The sequence below is a fragment of the Myotis lucifugus genome, unplaced genomic scaffold, assembly GCF_000147115.1.
Source record: "Myotis lucifugus unplaced genomic scaffold, Myoluc2.0 scaffold_1318, whole genome shotgun sequence".
Classification (NCBI taxonomy): Eukaryota; Metazoa; Chordata; class Mammalia; order Chiroptera; family Vespertilionidae; genus Myotis; species Myotis lucifugus.
The window spans coordinates 31,221-50,024 of record NW_005872366.1 but is presented as its reverse complement, the minus strand read 5'-3'; the positions used below and the strand labels follow the sequence as shown (position 1 = coordinate 50,024).

The 18,804-nt window shown below is 62.6% G+C and overlaps 1 protein-coding gene across 1 annotated transcript in view; it reads right to left on the bottom strand.

Moving 5' to 3' along the window:
* Positions 1 to 2,580: 2,580 nt before the first annotated feature.
* The window catches only part of CYTH1 (cytohesin 1), a 28,720-nt gene continuing 12,496 nt past the window's right edge, over positions 2,581 to 18,804 (bottom strand). The window contains exons 2-13 of the mRNA XM_006107649.3: positions 18,379 to 18,461; positions 17,351 to 17,415; positions 15,005 to 15,071; positions 14,681 to 14,799; positions 14,042 to 14,122; positions 12,608 to 12,720; positions 11,871 to 12,019; positions 11,496 to 11,607; positions 6,982 to 7,058; positions 6,064 to 6,135; positions 5,430 to 5,584; positions 2,581 to 3,846 (exon numbers count right to left, since the gene is read on the bottom strand). Coding sequence (XP_006107711.1) covers positions 3,768 to 3,846; positions 5,430 to 5,584; positions 6,064 to 6,135; positions 6,982 to 7,058; positions 11,496 to 11,607; positions 11,871 to 12,019; positions 12,608 to 12,720; positions 14,042 to 14,122; positions 14,681 to 14,799; positions 15,005 to 15,071; positions 17,351 to 17,415; positions 18,379 to 18,461 — 1,172 coding nt within the window. The 3' untranslated portion in view covers positions 2,581 to 3,767. The remainder of the gene's footprint in view (positions 3,847 to 5,429; positions 5,585 to 6,063; positions 6,136 to 6,981; positions 7,059 to 11,495; positions 11,608 to 11,870; positions 12,020 to 12,607; positions 12,721 to 14,041; positions 14,123 to 14,680; positions 14,800 to 15,004; positions 15,072 to 17,350; positions 17,416 to 18,378; positions 18,462 to 18,804) is intronic.

Genomic DNA, 18,804 nt, shown 5'->3' with positions numbered 1-18,804 from the left:
TCTCCTCGCTGCTCCATCACCCCCTCTCCCCGGGGGGCGTCGGTCCCCACCCGCTGTGCGTGTTAAAGTCAGGCTGTTTCTCCTTGTGTTGTCGGCTGGGCGAGACCTCGGCGCCTCTGGAACAAACTCTTTACCAGGAGGCGCCCTTCGCGGCAGCTTCACTCCTCGTCCTCTCCAGTGTCTCTCGAAGGCCAGGTCTGCACCCCGATGAAGGCCAGGTCTGCACCCGATGAAGGCCAGTCTGCACCCCGATGAAGGCCAGGTCTGCACCAGATGAAGGCCAGTCTGCACCCAGATGAAGGCCAGTCTGCACCCCGATGAAGGCCAGTCTGCACCCAGATGAAGGCCAGTCTGCACCAGATGAAGGCCAGTCTGCACCAGATGAAGGCCAGTCTGCACCCCGATGAAGGCAGGTCTGCACCCCGATGAAGGCCAGTCTGCACCCCGATGAAGGCCAGCCAGCACCCCGATGAAGGCCGGTCTGCACCAGATGAAGGCCAGTCTGCACCCGATGAAGGCCAGTCTGCACCCCGATGAAGGCCAGGTCTGCACCCCGATGAAGGCCAGTCTGCACCAGATGAAGGCCAGTCTGCACCCCGGTGAGTCCAGCGTCTCCGCTTCTCATGCATAGGCGGCGAGTCCCCGCGGCATTTATAAAACCTCCGTCTAACCAAGGGCCCACGATGGTCTTTGACGCTTCCTTCCGGGATTTGAGCGTTAGCTTCCCGCGGGGTCTGTGCCGACTCTGCACGGAGCGCAGGGTGCGAGCTGTGGGAGGCCCCTCGGTGAGGCGGGTGTGTCCCTGCGTCACCGAGACCGTCTTGTCTTCTCTCCGGGCCCTGGATTCCCGTCACTTGGCAGTGCGCCCCGAGGGGTGTGAGCCGTTCTCCCTTTTCTGTGTTTGGGTTCTTTTCGGTCCTTTGCATTCCCATCACTTTAGAATCAGATGGTCAGTTTCCATACGTGTGCCCCCAGCAACGCACCCGCCTTTCACAGCTCAGTTGCTGTTTCTTTCTCCCAGATGTAACCAGTGCAGTTAGTAAGTCATTCTGAGTGTGCATACATTTTGGGGACACCTGTATTTTTTTTAAAAATATATATTTTATTGATTTTTTACAGAGAGGAAGGGAGAGGGATAGAGAGTTAGAAACATCGATCAGCTGCCTCCTGCACACCCCTTACTGGGGATGTGCCCGCAACCAAGGTACATGCCCTTGACCGGAATCAAACCTGGGACCCTTGAGTCTGCAGGCCGACGCTCTATCCATTGAGCCAAACCGGTTAGGGCGGGACACCTGTATTTTTAAAAAAATATATTTTATTGATTTTTTACAGAGAGAAAGGGAGAGGGATAGTTAGAAATATTGATGAGAGAGAAACACTGATCAGCTGCCTCCTGCACACTCCCTACTGGGGATGTGCCCGAAACCAAGGTACATGCCCTTGACCGGAACCCAACCTGGGACCCTTCAGTCTGCAGGCCGAGGCTCTATCCACTGAGCCAAACCAGTTAGGGAGACACCTGCATTTTGTAAAAGCTTCTGGGATATTGCTTAGGACTGCACTACACCTGCAGGTCAATTCAGGGAGAACTGACATCTTATTGAGTCAGCCGAGTCCTGGGGTTAGAGCTTCGCGGCATAAACCATCAGCACGAGCGGCCACCCCAGTTACACCAGAAGGTCGTCACGTGAACCACCGACGCCACGATGGATGCGCGTTTTAAATATATTTTTATTGATTTCAGAGAGGAAGGGAGATAGAAACCTCAATGATGAGAATCACCGATTGGCTGCCTGCTGCACACCCCCACTGGGGATCAAGCCTGTAAACCGGGCCTGTGCCCTGACCGGGAATCGAACTGTGACCTCCTGGTTCATAGATTGACGCTCAACCCCTGAGCCAGGCTGGCCAGGCAGTACCCGTGTGCTTGTGCAGTGAGCGCTGTGGAAGTCAGGGTGCGGCTGCTGCCTGCACAGGCCAGGGGCTTTGTGGGGAGCCCCACGCTCCCCCCGGGGCCCAGCCCCGGCACGCAGGGCCCAGGGCCCACCGAGGACCGATGGGCGTGAGATCTGGCCGAATCCAGACACTCTCACCACCCGGGAGAGTGGGTCACGTGGCGTCCATCCTCCCTCTGCCCGGGGAACAGGCCAGGGCCCTCGACAGAGGCCTGAGCCCGGCGGCCTGGATGGTGCTAGAAGCCCCGTGGGTGTCCCGACGGCCTGGGACCGGGCTCGTCCAGTTCCCCGAGCTCTCCGAGCCTCCAAGGCCCGTGCGCAGCGCCAGGCGCCTCCCCGTCCTGGCGGTTTTGGAGGAGACGCTGCTATGGAATAAACTCGATTATGGGAAACTCGGCAGGCGGTGCAATTGAGAGCGTTACTTTCCAACTGCCCGTGCGGCGGGGGAGTGTGGTGGTGGTGGTGGGGGGCAGCCAGGTGCTGACAGGGACACAGCTGGGGTGAGGGGGCAGAAGCAGCCCAGGGAGAAGGAGGAGGGACTCGCAAGGGGAGTCAGGTCTGTGGGAGGCAGGAGGCGGGGAAGGGGCGAGGGGGGACAGACAGAACCCAGATGGCCACGCGCTCTGGGCAGACTGGAGTTTATTTGCTGCACTTCCTTGGCGCTAGTTTACAAAGAAAAAACCCAACCAAACAAAAACAATTGGAATAATAATTATAATTCTTTAAAAACCCTGTCAACAGCTTTCAGTCATTTCTTTATATTTTATATTTTGACAAACTTTTTTTAAACAAATACAAAATAATCTGAAAGGAGAAAAACTGTACATGATAATTTACAGCTCCGATAAATAGACTAATACTGATGCCCGGCGGGGAGGGCTGCGCCCCCAGGAGGCCTGGGCTTCCCGCGCGGCCTGAGCCTTCACGGCTCCGGAAGCCATCCAGGGAGGACCTGTCCCAAGGGGAGGGCCCCAGCCCCCGCCGCTCCCACCAGCCCCTTTTCCAAAAGTGAATTCCAGAGATGCGAGCGCCCTCCCGTCGGGCCTGCAGGCGACAGGAGCCGGTCCCTGAGAGAAGCAGGGCCAGGCTGCTCCAGCCCTTCACCCCACAGGCCGGAGGGCGGGCCCCTCCCTGTCAGAAGGGACAGCGAAGCCACAGCACAGGCCGCCTGCCCGCCCTGTTCCCCTGCCCCGCGGGCTGACCAGGGAGGAGGTGTGCACAGGACGGCGCAGCCGGGGGGAGGCAGAGCCACAGGGATGCCGGTCACCGGGCTCTGGGCCGCCGCGGTTTTGGTTATTAGGATTCAGCGCAGAAAAACGCTTTCTGTTCTGAAGCCCAGCAGGCGTGGCTGCCAAGGGACGAGCGGCAGGAGTACCTGGCAGGTTCTCACCGCTCGGCACTCCTGGTGCCTGGGACACACCCAGACGGTGCGCCAGGTCCACGTCCCTGTTGCTGCTCTGCCGCCGGCCCAGGGCCCACACCTGCCCGACAGGCAGGAAGCACGTGGACAGCTCTGCTTCATCTTTTTCTTTAAAAACAAAAAAAATATACTTTATAGGACGTGGCTTCTCTTCCATGCGCTTTCTCACGTGTAACACTAGGCAGAGGCACGGGTCCTGAGCGGGGCTGGAGGCTTCCTCCCGGGAAACCCCGAGCGGCACTGTCCCCGGGGCTCGGCCGCGGCCGCTGAGCAGAGACTGCGCGGGGCTCTGCACGGAGCTCAGGCCCCTCTCCCAGCGGCCCGCCTGCCGGCTCCCACTCGAAACCCACGGCGAAGCTGAAGCAGGAGGCAGGGCGCGCCGTCCGCGCTCAGTGTCTCTTGGTGGAGGACACTTTCTTCTTGCGCGCGGCCAGCATCTCGTAGAAGGGGTCCCTGCTGATGGCGGCCCTGGAACAGAAAGGGGGCGGAGAGGCTGAGGAAGGGCGAGGACCCCTGTGCCCGTGTCGCCCGCCCGCTGTGTCCGCATGACAGCTAAGGGACACGTGGTGCAGGCAATGAGCCAGCGGGGGTGCTCCAGGGCCGGACGGGGCGCATTCTCTCAGCTGTGGTCTAACTCGGGAAGACAAGCGTGTGGCTCAGTCCCTGATGGCAGCTGGCATCCGTCAGGGCAGTGACGCCGCGATCCAGCCACCCAGCTGCACCTGGTGCTTTCACAGGGCGGCCAGGCCTGCCCCGCGTCTATTTAAATGTGTTTATTGATTTCGGAGAGGAAGGGAGAGAGGGAGAGAGACATCAATGATGAGAGAACCGTCAATCAGCTGCCTCCTGCACACCCCGCACTGGGGATCGAGCCAGTGACCCGGGCTTGTGCCCTGACCAGGAATGGAACCATGACCTGGTTCCTAGGTCAATGCTCAACCACTGAGCCACGCTGGCCGGGCCCAGGTCACTTGGAGTGCCTGCACTACTCGCTCCATAACCCGGGCCCGGCACTGGGCCCAGGACCGGAGGGGCAGCGCGAGTGCCTGCCGAGCTGCCCTCACGTCCCGCATTTTCCAGGCCGAGCCGGTCGTGCTCGGAAGGGCTGAATCTGAACTCGCTTTTCCAGAGAAGCGGCGGCCATGTGCCGGCTCTGCCCTGACCGGTAAGTGCCAGCTCCTGCGAGCAGGGCCGTTCACCAGCGACGCTGTGGTGAGCCATGTCCCCAGGGCTCCTTGGGGATGCAGAACGGGCAGTGCCTGCAGCGTGTCCCGAGGGGACCCCCGAGGTTGAGGGGTGTCGTTTGCTCACAGCTTGCTGGCCCGCATGGCGCTGGCTTTAGTGGAGATGCCGCCAAAAGGGCAAAGACTACAGAGCACCAGACCTCCGGACAGGCGGGCCTCGCGGACACCGCCCCTCCCACGGGACCAGGCAAGGACTTCAGACTCCTCGGGCCTCGAGTCAGTGTGGCCTCCCTGGTCTCCAGGGGAGAAAGGCCGTCACAGGGAGACGCTCAGGGAGCACTTGGGGCACAGCTGACGGACGAGGTGCGGGAGGGGAGAGCGAGGCGAGGCCGTGCGCAGGAGGCCGTGCCCGGAGAGAAGCAGCAGCTCGCCTGGGGGCACGGCAGCGCCCTAACAGGCTTCGCAGGCAGAACGGGGGAGCAAGCCTGTCCTGTGATCACCTCTCCTGCCGGCAGGAACGTGAGTGAGCCTCCCCCACCCGCCCCCCCAGCTACGGGGCTTCAGGCCAACAGGTTTTCCTCGATGGGCCCCAGTTTCCTCATCTGTAAATGGGACTCAGAAATGACAAAACACAACGACCCCGACCACCAGAGCTGCCACCGTGAACACGAGACCTGCTGCCGAAGACCTGAGAAGACCAGCCCTGAGAAGGGCTCCTGGCCCCGCTCCCCTTGGGCTGGGAGGTCGCCTGGGAAAGCCAGGTCCGAGTGCTGGGACCCAGGAAAGTGACCTGCGGTCCCCATCGCACTCCCAGGGCTTCAGAGCCAGGAGCACCCGGGCGGGAAAGCGGGCGGGCGCGGGCGCTACCTGATGCGTCTGATCCACTCCTCCTTCTCCTCGGGCGTCGGGGCGGAGATGCGGTACACGGTGTGGTTGCCCTCCACCACGCGCCCATCCGCCTCCGTCTTGCAGGCCTTGATGACCTGGTCCTTACTGTCCGGGATGTATAGCTCGAAGCAGTTCTGCAACCAGAGCGGTCGTCTAAGCGATGCTGAGCACGCAGCAATGACCTCGCCCCGAGCCTCCACGCAGACCCGCAACAGGCCGCGCGTGCTCCTGGGGCAGCGAGGGGCCGGCGTGGATGCTGAGGCTGCAGGCTGCGTCTAACCAGACCCCTGGGCAGACCCCCAGACAAGCAGCTCTACGGGTGCCTGGACGAAGGCGGAGCCAGCAGCAAGGCCATGACGTCCGAGGCCCACCGCTCCCGCCAGGCCGCCGACCGAGTGCCGCTGCCCCTGGGGAGGGACGACCCACCCGTGGATGGTCAGTGAGTGACGCTCAGCAGGTGGAAGAACCAAGAAGCTACTGAGGGCTTCGGCCCGAACACTAAATCCGAGGCACGCGTCCTCTTCCGCGGCGTCTTCTACGTGACCTGGCCCTGTCCTGCTCGGTGAAGAGCTGCGCCACGCCTGCCGCCCCCACGCTCACCGCAAGTACTCACTGGCTTCTTGGAGTCCTCCACCTCCCGGATGCTCAGGTTCTCCAGCGGGATGATGCCCCGGGGCTCCTTGTCCTGCGGGGGTTGAGAGCTTAGCCTCGGTGGGCGACACCCGGCTCCACACACCCCCATGGGCCTTCTCCCGCCTTCTCCCGCCTCAGCTGGGCCCACATCGATGCTCACACCAGGACAGGGTCCGAAACCCCATGGGCGCCGTCTCAGTACCCCACCTGCGTCCCCATCACCAGGGGCCCCGGCAAAGAGCACGCTCAGGGCTCCAACAGATCCCGCAGGAGCCGTGGCTGGCCCTCGGCGGGAAGAGGCGGCGCTTTACACGGAACACGGGTGCCTCTGCCTGCCCTGCTCATCGTTCAGGCCTCAGTGCTGGAGTCCGAGGAGCTCCAGGGCCAGCGCTAGAGCTGTGTCCCAGGGCATTATCCGCTCATCACCGCCTCTCCTCAAACAGAGCGCCTCGTGACAACTCACCCAGGGCCCACACGGGCACCTCAGCTCCTGCCCAGGACACAGCAACCTTGTTGCCCCCTCTCTGGCCCTCCTGCTGGGCTTCCAAGCTCAGAGGAGCTGGTGATCCCACAAGTAACTACATACAGCCAGACAGCCAGACAGGTGACACACAGCCAGCCAGACAGCTCCACACAGACAGACAGCTCCACACAGACAGCCAGACAGACAGCTCCACACAGACAGCCAGGTGACACACAGCCAGACAGCTGACACACAGACAGCCAGGTGACACACAGCCAGACAGCTGACACACAGACAGACAGCTGACACACAGACAGCCAGCCAGACAGCTCCACACAGACAGACAGCTGACACACAGACAGCCAGACAGGTGACACACAGCCAGACAGACAGCTGACAGCCTGGCCCCAGGCGCAGGCGCCAGCGGCAGCTCACCGTCGTGTACTCAAAGTAGTACAGGCAGTTGTCGGTCAGGATGAACCAGCGGCGTTTCCAGGTCTTTACCCGGCCACCTGAGAACAAGAAGAGACGCGTGTGGGACGGGAGGCGCTGGGCAGGGCGGCCCGCAGCACGCAGCCCCCTCCGGGCGAGGAGGAAGCGAGGGCAGGCCCAGGGGACACGAAGACCATGGCAAGGCTGACATCGGTGACAAGACAGAGCCAGACAGAAGCACCTTTCACGAGTGCAAGTGTGTGGTACAAGCACAGCAAGCAAGCGAGGCGGCGCCCGAGACCAGGCCAGGACAGCGATGAGGATGAGCGCGGGGTGGGGGGGGGGGAGCCGGGACGCGAGGGTCGCCGCGCAGGTCTGACTGGGGCTGGGAGCTTCTCTCACACAAAACGAGGGGAGAGGGCCAGCCCGTCCACCATCAGCCCCGCGTGGAGCTGCTGCACCGGAGGGGGGAGGGGAGGAGGACGTCATCCTGTCGCCATGGAACCAGCTCTCCTGGACGTGGGACCACACCTTCCTGGGGCCATGAACGCACCAGCTCCCGCCTCCGGACCAGTGTCCTCACCGGGGGGCTCCCGGCAGCAGGGCGTGTCACAGGAGACTTGCAGCAACAAGCAGACGGCCTCCTGAGCACCGAGTGCCGCTGCGAGCTGGGGGCGCCCTTGTCCTCAGCTAGAAACACGCAAGTGGCTCGACGTCCTGGGGAGGTGGCCGGGAGGGAGACTGGCCTGGCTGCGTGGACAAGCCCTCCTGCCTCGGGCACGACCACGACCATCCTTTTCCCTCCAATTGACGTAAGTGGAGGGAAAGTTCGCTGCGCATGAGCCTACACCATGACCCAGAGGCCTCAGTGCAGACACGCGTGGCTCTCTAAGTGGGAGGCACAGCCTGTCCGCCAGCACATCACTACGGAGCGCAGAGCATAACTTCCCCAATCTGCACAGAAGGCGAGGGCCTCCGTGTGCCCTGCTCTCTCCTCCCTCCTCGCAGAGAGACGGGGGTTTGGGGCAGCGTTTCCCACCACAAGGAGGTGCCTGCGGGTGAAGAAAGCCTGCAGTTTAGGTCCCTGTGCAGGGTGGGCTCTGTGCAGGAGACTTCCTCCCTGAGCTCCCTCCAGGGAGGAAGGGGGGGGGGAGGAAGGAGGGCTGACCACTGGCACCGAGGTCTGAATGGCACAGCCTCGGCCAGGGGCGGGATTGGCCACCCGCCCTGTGCTGGGTCGGGCAGGCTGGCCCTCTCCCCACAGCGGTGCGGGTACGTGAGCGCGTGCCTCTGGTCCCGAAGGCGAGGGTGAGCGGCCATGGATGGAGATGTGACATGCACGTGGGAATGGGAAGGCTGGGCAGACCGAGGGCATGAGGAAGGGGAGACACGATTTCCTTAGAACTGGAGCTGTTTGGATGTAAAAAGGACCCCCTGCCCATCTTGGGGTCCGAGAACTCAGCTCTTCTGCCCCTTGGGCCTCCATCCCCACACAGGGCTCAGCACCCAGGACACCTGGCCCCTCGCTGCTGACCATGCACTTCCCTCGCGGGACCCCCGGGACTTGGGGCTCAGGAGGCCATGGGAGGTCAATGCCAGGGGGAGGGGGAGTCTAGCAGCAAAAGCAAAGCCGGGAGCCTCCCCGACGGAAAAGCCGGGCGTTCCCTGAGCACCTGCGGCGTCAGACTCTGCCCGGCAGCTCCACTGCGTCCCAGGGGGACACTGCGTGGGAAGGAGCAGAGTGGGACAAGCAGACAGGTCAGTGCGCACCTAGGACAGTCCCTGTGGAACTCACAGGGCCACGCCGCTCACAGTCCCGCCCGAGGGGAGGCAGAGGCCGCTGCCAGTCCCCAGCGCTGTCATACGTCACTGCTCGGTGGCCCTTTCTCTGGGCGGCTCTGCCACGTCGAGCTGAGCCGACGCCTGAGGAGCTCCTTGCCTGGGAAAAGCACGTTCCCCAAACCAGCACGTGCAGGGGGACCCCGACAACTAACTAAGGCCGATCTGGGGTGTTTAATGACGACTCATTGAAAAAAAGGAGGGAGAAAAACAAGACTAAAAACAGAGCCAAGCCCGGCCGGTGGCTGTGGCTGAGAGTCGACCTATGAACCAGGAGGTCACCAGCTCGATCCCCAGTCAGCACACAGGCCCGGGTTGTGGGCTGGATCACCAGTGCGGAGCGTGCAGGAGGCAGCTCTCTCATCGTTGATGTTTCTCTCTCTCTCTCCTCTCCCTTCCTCTCTCTGAAACCAATACGTACATATTTTTAAAAATATTTTAATAATAAAAATATAAAAAACAGAGCCAAGGTTGGAACGCCCTCCCGACACCTAGGACTTGAGCAAAGGGGCGTCCGGGCGTCCTGTTCTGTCTCCGTTCAGTCTCCCTGGGCGGCATCCTGCGTTTAGGAAGCACATCCCCCAGGTGCCCCTGGCACAGCGGATGGAGCCCAGCTCTGGGCGTCAGACGCCCCTCTCCACTGTGGGGGTGACTTTCTCAGCAAGGGCGCTGGATCCCACCACACAGCCCTGCGTGGCCAAGGAGGAGCCGGGGTCCCCTGGCTTCTCGCACTGCCGCCCGCAGGGCAGCGACTGCCCCTGGCGCCTCCCTGCCTGGCCCGGGGCCACTCCTCAACGGACCGGACCTGCCCAGTTCCCCAGGGACTGTACGCGAAGTTAGAAGCGGCATTAACACTACCACCAGCAACTAAAACAGGCCACCGAGTAACAAAGCCAGAGGCTGCAGCAGTCACAGCGCTGGGCAGAGCGCGAGCAGGGCGAGGGGTTACATACCTCCTGGAGTTTGGGGCAAGGAAAAGGAGCCAAAACCATGGAAACATACAAACGAGGGAGAAAAGAAAATTAAAACAAAGAAATCAAATCCACCTCCTTAGTGCAACGTATTAGTCATTCACGGCTGCTGGGGGAGGGGTGCGGGGCTGGGGGCAAACATGGCCCCCGGCGTGCTGCTGCCTGGCCACGCCCCACGGGAAAGGGGATCCCAGGCATTGCCGAAACCTGCCCCCACGGGCCCCCCATCAGCTCTCATGAAGCGGCCGCAGTTTGGGGTCCAGCGCCCCCAGCAGAGCGAGGAGACGGGGGAGTGGACTTCCCTCCGCGGGTGGCACTGTTTAGTGTGTGTGAGAACGCACACGCAGACCCATGCATGCTCTGTGCGTGTGTACACAAGAGTACACGTTCTGTGGCGAGACGGACACACACACCACGCCAGGCAGCTGTGAAGCCCCGAGGACGAGGTGGTGGGGCTTTGGGAAAGGAATGCAGTGACCTAACAAGTGAGACCACGCTTCAACTTTTCTTTTCAAAAAACACGGGGAGCCTCGTGCATTTGTGTGTCCTGGTACAAGCACCGAGGCGACCCTTTGCTGATCTAATCTCGGCCACGCTGGCCACGCTAGCTCCCTGGCCCCGCATCAGCACTGACACAAACCTTGCTGGAGGGACGCACATGCAGATGCACGTGCCGTTCCCTTCCCAGCAGCTCCCTTTACACCCGAGCCACGTGGCGCGGAGGGCGCAGAGCGGCGTGGCTGCCTCTGTGGTCGGTAAGCGAGAGCCTGAACCTCAGGACCCACGGGCTAGAGGTGGACGGAGCGCTGGCTCAGTCAGGAGCCCAGGACTCCCGCAGCTGTAGGAGCGCACGGGCGAGTCATGAGGCACAAACACGGGCTGGGCGGTGCTTTCAGAGGAAATGGAGGCCCTGCCGCCGTCCCACCAGCGCGCGCTCCCAGGTGGGTCAGCAGCGGCTGAGCGACCTCGACTTCCCGCCTCCCGGGCAGCTGCAATGGGGGGCAGGACCCGCTACCGACGCCCTGACAGTGTGGGGCCCGGGCTCGCCAAGGCCAAGGCCGAGGCAGAACAGAGCACTCTCAGCGGCCAATCCCTGACCTCGCCCCTCAGGCTCCTCTGGGCTCTGGACGGTTGATGAAACCATCACGCGGCCACGGCGTGGAAGCCCCTCCCTTCTCCCTCCTGGTCACTCAGCCCCTTCCCGGCCACGGCTCGGCCATCGAGCTCACGGGCGCCCAGGGAGGAGGAGTAACTTGTTTTCTGCATGGAGGGCATTAGCGTGGCTGGGTTGGGGGTGCTGCGGGGTGCACGCAGCCGGGCCGAGGTTCGCCATGCACACGCCCGTGAGCCAGATGCAGAGCATGATGATGCTGGGGGTGCAGGGTGCACGTGTGTGATGGGAAGTAGAGATGGACGCAGCTGGCCACCGCCAGTGAGCGAGAGGGGGCGGGGAAGAGGAAGGACCCGGCGCGTGGGGTGCAAATGCACGCGGCTGTTTCATGGAGAGGGAAGTCCCCCCCACACTCTGGCGTCCCCTGGGGCACTGAATGGCTTCCATTTCCTTCTGGAGGTGGGTTTCGTGGTAACAGTATGGATGCCTCCCGAAGGCCCTCCACAGTGCCTCCGTGCCCACCCGTGTTCCCACGCATGTGCGCGCATGTGCGCGCGCCCTCACGGGCTGAGTCGGGCTGAGCGGAGGGTCCTCACCGAGCTTCAGGAGCCAGCCCTCGCGGTCCGGGTTGAAGAAGGTGTGAGTGAGGTCGTTCCCGTCGTCCTCCGGGATTTTGAAGGGCTCGTTTTTGATGCTCTCGTAGAGGTTCTGGGAGAGACAGCACCGCTTCCCTCTGGTTCTAGAAACACTTCCTCCCTCCTCGAGCCTCACCCCCACCAGCACCCTGCACCCCACGCCTCTGGGCAACAAGAACAGAAGAAACAGCTCCTGCCTCGGGCGACTCCGGAGACAAAGAAAGGACGAGCCTCGGGCCAGCCCAGGAGAGAAAGCCGGTCCCCGCCAGCTTCCCTCCCACGGCTCCTCCGCAGGGAACGCGCACTCAGCCGAGGACACGCCCCGACGGCACTCACCCGGAGCAGCTCCTCGGGCAGGTCCCCGCCGTCGTTGATGCCGCGGTTCATGGCGATGAACCTCTCCGCTGTGGGCTTGTCTTTGACGTTGGGGTTGTGCAGGCTGGTGTTCAGCATGATGATGGCGAACGAGAGGACATAGCACGTGTCTAGAGAGAAGCGGAGAGGCGCTCAGAGGTGCCCACGAAGGAGCAGGGCATGCGGTGGCGTTGAGGCCGGGACACGGTGGTGCCTGGCACTGGGTACTGGGCAGCTGGGCCGCCCCGGGAGAGTGTCCAGGACTCAAAGGGGCCCCCTTTCTCAGACCGTAACGAACGGCACCCTCAGAGCACCGGGAGAACCACGCCCCGCGCGTGAGAGAAAATCCGCCAGGATCCTCCCCCGCCTGGCGGGCACCTACTGCATTCACTCCCGTCTACACGGCCCTCCAGCTCCAGCAGTCACATGGCCAGTGTCCTACTGAGCCACGCTGGGACTAAACTGGAATTACAACAGGCACGTAGTTTGAGTCCCGATCTCATTAGCATTTTCCTATGTCAATTAAGAACTTTTAAAACATGATTTTTAAAAGAGACCACAATTTATACGCCTCCTCCCTGTGGCTGGGTTTCTGGGGGGTTTCCTACTTTTTCCTGCTGCAAACACCCCCTCATCGACGTGCTCAGGCAGGCGCCCGCCCTCTCTGCAAAGGCCCGAACGCCGAGAGGAGCCCGCAGGCCGCCGCACCGGCCGCCTACCCGTGGACTGGAACACGCCAGGGTTGCACTGGCAGTAGCGCTGGGCGAACGCCTCCATCATCCGGTCGATCTTCTGAGCCTCTCCCGGCAGCCGGAAGCTCCACAGGAACTGCCTGCGGGAGGGAGACGCTGTCACGGGCGGGGGCACCTTCACTTCCCAGGGACCTTCCTCCCAAGGCCCAGGGACACGTGCGGGTCAAGGCTCCCGACAGTGACTCGGCTCGGGCACCAATGCGCCGTCGCACATCCCTGCGTCCCGGGCACAGGCGCGGTGCGCGAGAAGCAGTGAGCATCAGCACTTCCCTATGAAAGAGGGGCTGTCCTAAGAACCGCACACGGACTGACACACGGCCAGTGCTCTCGTAGGGTGAGCCCGGCTTCCGGGGGCGGGGGGGTGCAGGCCAGACTCTCCCGCCCCTCACGGTGGCCCCTTTGAGCCAAGACCCATGGCCACAGGCTGACCTGTCCGCTCAGTGACAGCACAGGAAGTGAGGCACACAGACCCCACGCAGGGAGAACACCCACGGTGATTTCTCAGAGAGCACAAACGAACGGGTTCAGTAAAAACGAAAGTTTACTTTTCTCTTTCTAAAATGAAGGGCACAGGTACCTACTTCCTATTCCAGGGCTAAATTAAAGTGTTTTCTAAACTAAAAATTGGGAAAGACTTCAAATTTTAAATACACGTCAATCTCCAGAAAGAATATTAACTGAAGAACCTGAGGGAAGGTTTTGCAAAGTTTGCCCTGAACACAACATGGTTCCCTCACTTCCACCATCATCCCAGTCACCGCCCGCAGAGGGCACCTCTTAGGGCACTTCCGGGTTCCCACAAGCCCAGCCCAGCACTGCCATTTCCCCACAGTGTCACCCGGGAGGCAGTGCCACCCCACAGGGCCACCTGGGAGGCAGTGCCACCCCACAGGGCCACCCGGGAGGCAGTGCCACCCCACAGGGCCACCTGGGAGGCAGTGCCACCCCACAGGGCCACCTGGGAGACAGTGCCACCCACAGTGTCACCCGGGAGGCAGTGCCACCCACAGTGTCACCCGGGAGGCAGTGCCACCCCACAGTGTCACCTGGGAGGCAGTGCCACCCACAGTGTCACCCGGGAGGCAGTGCCACCCACAGTGTCACCCGGGAGGCAGTGCCACCCCACAGTGTCACCTGGGAGGCAGTGCCACCCACAGTGTCACCCGGGAGGCAGTGCCACCCACAGTGTCACCCGGGAGGCAGTGCCACCCCACAGTGTCACCTGGGAGGCAGTGCCACCCACAGTGTCACCCGGGAGGCAGTGCCACCCCACAGTGACAACCTGGAAAGGCAGTGCCACCCACAGTGTCACCCGGGAGGCAGTGCCACCCCACAGGGCCACCCGGGAGGCAGAAGCTGAGATCTGGCCCCGCTTCCAGGCATCGCCTGGCCTGCACTCACCGCAGCGCTTGGACCAGGTTCAGGTCGGTGAACTCGTGTAAGCCCACAAACGCGTGGAGAACCTGGATGTTAAACTCGTCTCTATCAAGAAAAACAAGACATGGGGGTGGGGGAAGAGGGGGGGTGGGGAAAGCAGGTGTCAGACCCTAGAGTCCAAGGGCATCCCATCCCCACCCCCAGCCGGGCAGTTTCCACGCCCCTGAGTTCTGCCTCCTAGGAGCTCAGGAGCAGCAACTGGGCCAGGGAGGAGGCACCGTCTCCTCTGCCTGCTGCATGAGCGGACGAGGCACCCTCACACCAGCTGCTGCCCCCGGGGCCACGCCCCTCAGCCTGTGAGGATGATGCTGCTTCAGGGCAAACTGCCATCAAGAGCCCAGCATTCTCAGCCAGCCAGTGTAGCTCAGTGGTTGAGAGTCGACCCATGAACCAAGAGGTCACTGGTTCGATTCCCGGTCAGGGCACAGGCCCGTTGCGGGCTCCATCCCCAGTGTGGGGTGTGCAGGAGGCAGCCGATGGACATCTCGCTCATCGATGTTTCTATCTCTCCCTCTCCCTTCCTCTTTCTCTAAAATCACTAATAAAACAACATGTGAAAAGAGAAGCCAGCATCCTGAGGCTTTCTACGTGGCCCGGCCTCACCTCTCCCCCAGGTAGTCCCCGATGGCCGTCTTGTTGAGCCCCTCGCCTTTATACAAGAACTGGGCGATGTCTTCACAGGTGTTCTTCAGCAGGTCGTTCTCTATCAAGAACTGGATCCCCTAAAAAACGCAACCGAGATGCGGTGATGCTCACCGAGACAGGAGGCCGGAGGGCACGGACGAGGGGTGTGGTGGCCTGGACGCAGGGCGTCTATGATAAACACGGCCGCTGACAGCGCCGGCCACCCCGTGGCTGAGCCCGCACGGCGGGTGAGCGGAACCAGCACCTGAACGCCCGGGGCCCCGACGCGTCCTCCTCTCTTACCTTTTTAGGGTCCATGTTAAATTTTTTCCTGCCCATGGCCACCTGCTTGTTCCTCTGCATGTTTTTCCTGTAAAACAACCCCAGCAGCCACGTCAGTGCCGGGCACCGGGAGGGTCTGGAGACCAACGTGGCTCCCAGGCGCTCGTGGTGAGGCGGGGCTCTGAGGGGTCTGCCGGAAGCATGTGTGCCGTCTACCCAGGAGGCCCCACCCGACCGGGCGTGCGCGTGCTCCTTCCACTCGGGGCTGCTTCCCAGTGTCTGACTTTATTAGCCTCTTCTTCCCACGCCACACACTACCCCAGGCTACAGTCCCCTGGGACGGCCAGCAGTTGGCTAAGTTGTGCAACTCCTACCAGCCAGTCTTCACACATGTTCGTCCCGCAGGAAGCGGAAGTCACCCCAGCTGTTCGTCCCTTCTCCTGCCGGTAGACCCTGAACTATTTCCATTTGGGCTATCTATATAATTTATATGAAAAGCCAGCCACCGGAACGCCGTAACAACCAGAATGACTGGTCACTATGATGTCCACTGCGGCCAGCCAACTGGCCAGATCAGGGGGTGGGGCCGGCCAGCCAATCTCCCAGGGCCCCTCCCCACTTCACCCCACCCCTGATCAGCCTCTCCCACCCCAACTGAGGGCAGGGTGGCCAGCCAACCCCCCCCAAGGCCCCTCCTCCCAGATGGCCCTGCCCCTGATCGCACCCCCCTACCCCAATAGGGGGCGGGGCCGGCCAACCGCCTGCAGCTCCTATCCCATTAGGGGGCGGGGTCGGCCAGCCAACCTCCTGCAGCCCCTCCTCACACCCGGCCCCACCCCAGATTGGTCTCCCACCCCGATCTGGGGCAAGGCTGGCCGGCCAACTACCTGCAGCCCCTCCCCCTGGCCAGCCCGCCCCTGATGGGCCCTCACCACCACCCCTATGGCCTGCGGCCCCTCCCCCCAGGCATCTCCAACCCCGATCGGCTCCCCCACTCTGATCAGAGGCAGGGCCAGCCAGACCCCACCTGTGCAGGAATTCGTGCATTGGGCCTCTAGTTTAGATAAGGATGCTCTGACCCTCCCTGCACAAGGCTTCCTTTCCCGAGTAAAGCACCTGCGTGTGGCCTGCTGGGCACAGTGTGGGTGCACGTGTAGCATGAGAGACGGCCACAGTGCTGGCCCCGTGGCTGTCCCTTATCCTCACTCGCCTCCTGACAGGAGGCCGCCAGGCTCTTTCCCTCGGCCACCTGAGTGCGGAGGGCAGCCGGGGCAGGTCTGGTTGTGCCTCTTATGACCAATGGTGGTGAGCATTTTCCATGTGTCTACTGCACACAGCCTCTTGGAGAAAGTGTCTTTTCAAGTTTTTTGCCCATTTTTTATTTGGACTGCCTTTTTTTCCAAGTTGTATGCATTCTTTATATACTGGTATATATTCTGGATACAAATCCTCAAATACAGGTATTGCAAACATGTGTTCCTTGTCTGTGCAGTATCTTTTTTAAGAGCAGAAACTTTCCATTTGGTGAACTCCAATGGACCCGTTTATTTTAAGCTACAGCTTTTTAAAACGAGAAGGAGGCGTTTTTTTTTTCTCATATATTTTATTGATTTTTTACAGAGAGGAAGGGAGAGAGAGATAGAGAGCTAGAAACATCGATGAGAGAGAAACATCGATCAGCTGCCTCCTGCACATCTCCCACTGGGGATGTGCCCGCAACCCAGGTACATGCCCTTGACCGGAATCGAACCCGGGACCCTCCAGTCCGCAGGCCAACGCTCTATCCACTGAGCCAAACCGGTTTCGGCTAAGCTACAGCTTTTTAAAACGAGAAGGAGGCGCGAGCTAGAACTGACACCCAGAGGCTGAGTGGCGAGCTGGCCCCTGGACCGGCAGCCTCCCTGACCCACTGGCACCGCCCCACGCGTTCCAAGCCCAGCAGACGGAGCCAGGGGGCGTCAGGCTTGAAAACAGCCCGGGGTGAATTAGACACAGCCCAGCACGGATCCAGCAGCTGCACGCGGCCGGGCCCCATTCCCCTGCCCTCTCGTTCCCCGTGTTCCACGGGGCGGGAAGAGGCACAGCCGCAGCGCTCGCCCTCTGCCCGTGACTGCCACCGGCCCCGCGGTCAGGTCCGCGTTAGGAGCGCAAACAGCTCGCGAGGGGCCCGCCCTGGGCACGGCAGCTCCTCACACACAGCGACAGGGGGGCAGCTCCGCAGGAGCGAGGGCACGAAGGGCCGGCACCGGCAGTTCTGCAGTCGGCCCTCCCGACCGCCCGCGCCCGCGCCTCCTCGGTGCTTGGGAGGAGCAGCAGGGCGGGGTGTGTGTGGGAAGCGGCGCCCCCGCCGCCACGGGACACACTCACCTCTCCTCCGTGGAGCCCAGGTTTTCAATTTCATTGGCCACTTCTGCTATCTCATCCTTCAGCCTCTGCAAGACAGACAGCGTCACCGTGTCCCCCAGTCCCAGCGCTCAGGCCACATGAAGGCCGACAGCCACGGCCGGAGGTGCTGGGGACGCCTGCGCCCCCCCCCTCCGCCCGCAGAGAGCGTGCCCGCTGCCGCCGCCACAGGACCGAGGCCACCGGGGCTGCCAGGCAGCGAAGGGAACGCGGCCCCGCCTGCTGCCCGCCCCGTGCTGCTTCCCTCCTCGCGCAGGTGAGCGGCTGCAGCAGAACGGTCACTGCAGGGCAAGGCCCTCCGAGCGTCACCGTCATCGGAAACGGGAAACAGAGAGAGGGCGGCGACCACCAGACACTGAGCAGCACTGAGTGGGAGCCTGCTCTCTGCACGCCCCTCCCCGCGCCCAGCTGCCCAGCACTACCCCCTGCGCACGGCTGCCAGACAGTCCCCTGAACGGTGGCTCTGCAAGGGACCAGCGAGCACTGCTCACGGCCTGGGTCTGGCTGACAGGGGGCTGACGGGGGTCCTGACTGACGGGGGGCTGACTGATTGGGGGGCTGACTGACCGGGGGGCTGGCTGACCGGGGGGCTGGCTGACCAGGGGTCTGGCTGACCAGGGGGCTGGCTGACCGGGGGTCTGGCTGACCGGGGGGTTGGCTGACTGACGGGGCCGGGGGCTGCCTGTGGACTCCGGGACCAGCAGCTGCGCTGGGCCCTGTACAGCCAGGAGCTCAGCGGAGCGACGGCCACCTTCCCCAGGTGTTTCCCACTTGTCTTACAGACGAAGAAACTGAATTCAGGGACTGAAACGCTGGTGCTGAAGCCGCTCGCCCAGGAGGTGGCAGCGCCAGGCCGGACGCAGGTCCCACTCCTTCTGGAATCGCCCCACCCACCCGACCCCTCACCCTGAGCCCCCGGCCCGCCTGCCGAGCAAGGACTCCCCACACCCACTCTGCCCGGCGCTGTGCGTGGGGACGCGGCCGCCGCCTACCTGGATGTCGGCCAGCAGCTCCTGCTTCCGGCGCCGGATGTTCTCCAGCTCCTGCCGCTCCTCAGCAGTCAGGTCGCTGGGCACTGCGGGAGGAGGGCGCGTGAGGAAGCTGTCCTCTCGCCAACCCGAAGCCAGGGCCACGGAGGACCAAGCTCCCACAGGCGCGCGAGGCAGGGCCCTGCACGAGGGGCCGAGGGGCCGGGGAGAGGCTGCCTCGGGGCGGGTGAGGGTGAGGGTGAGGGTGAGGGTGAGGGGAGGCTAGCGGGAAGGGAGGGGATCACAGCGGAGGCTTCAGGCCCTAGTTCACCAATCTCCCTCGGCCCCAGCACCCCCCCCCCCAGGTCCAGCTCCAGGGGGATGATATCTGTGACACACTCATGTGGGGGTGGGGGTGGGGGTACAGCAGAACCGCGGGCTGGGTGCCTT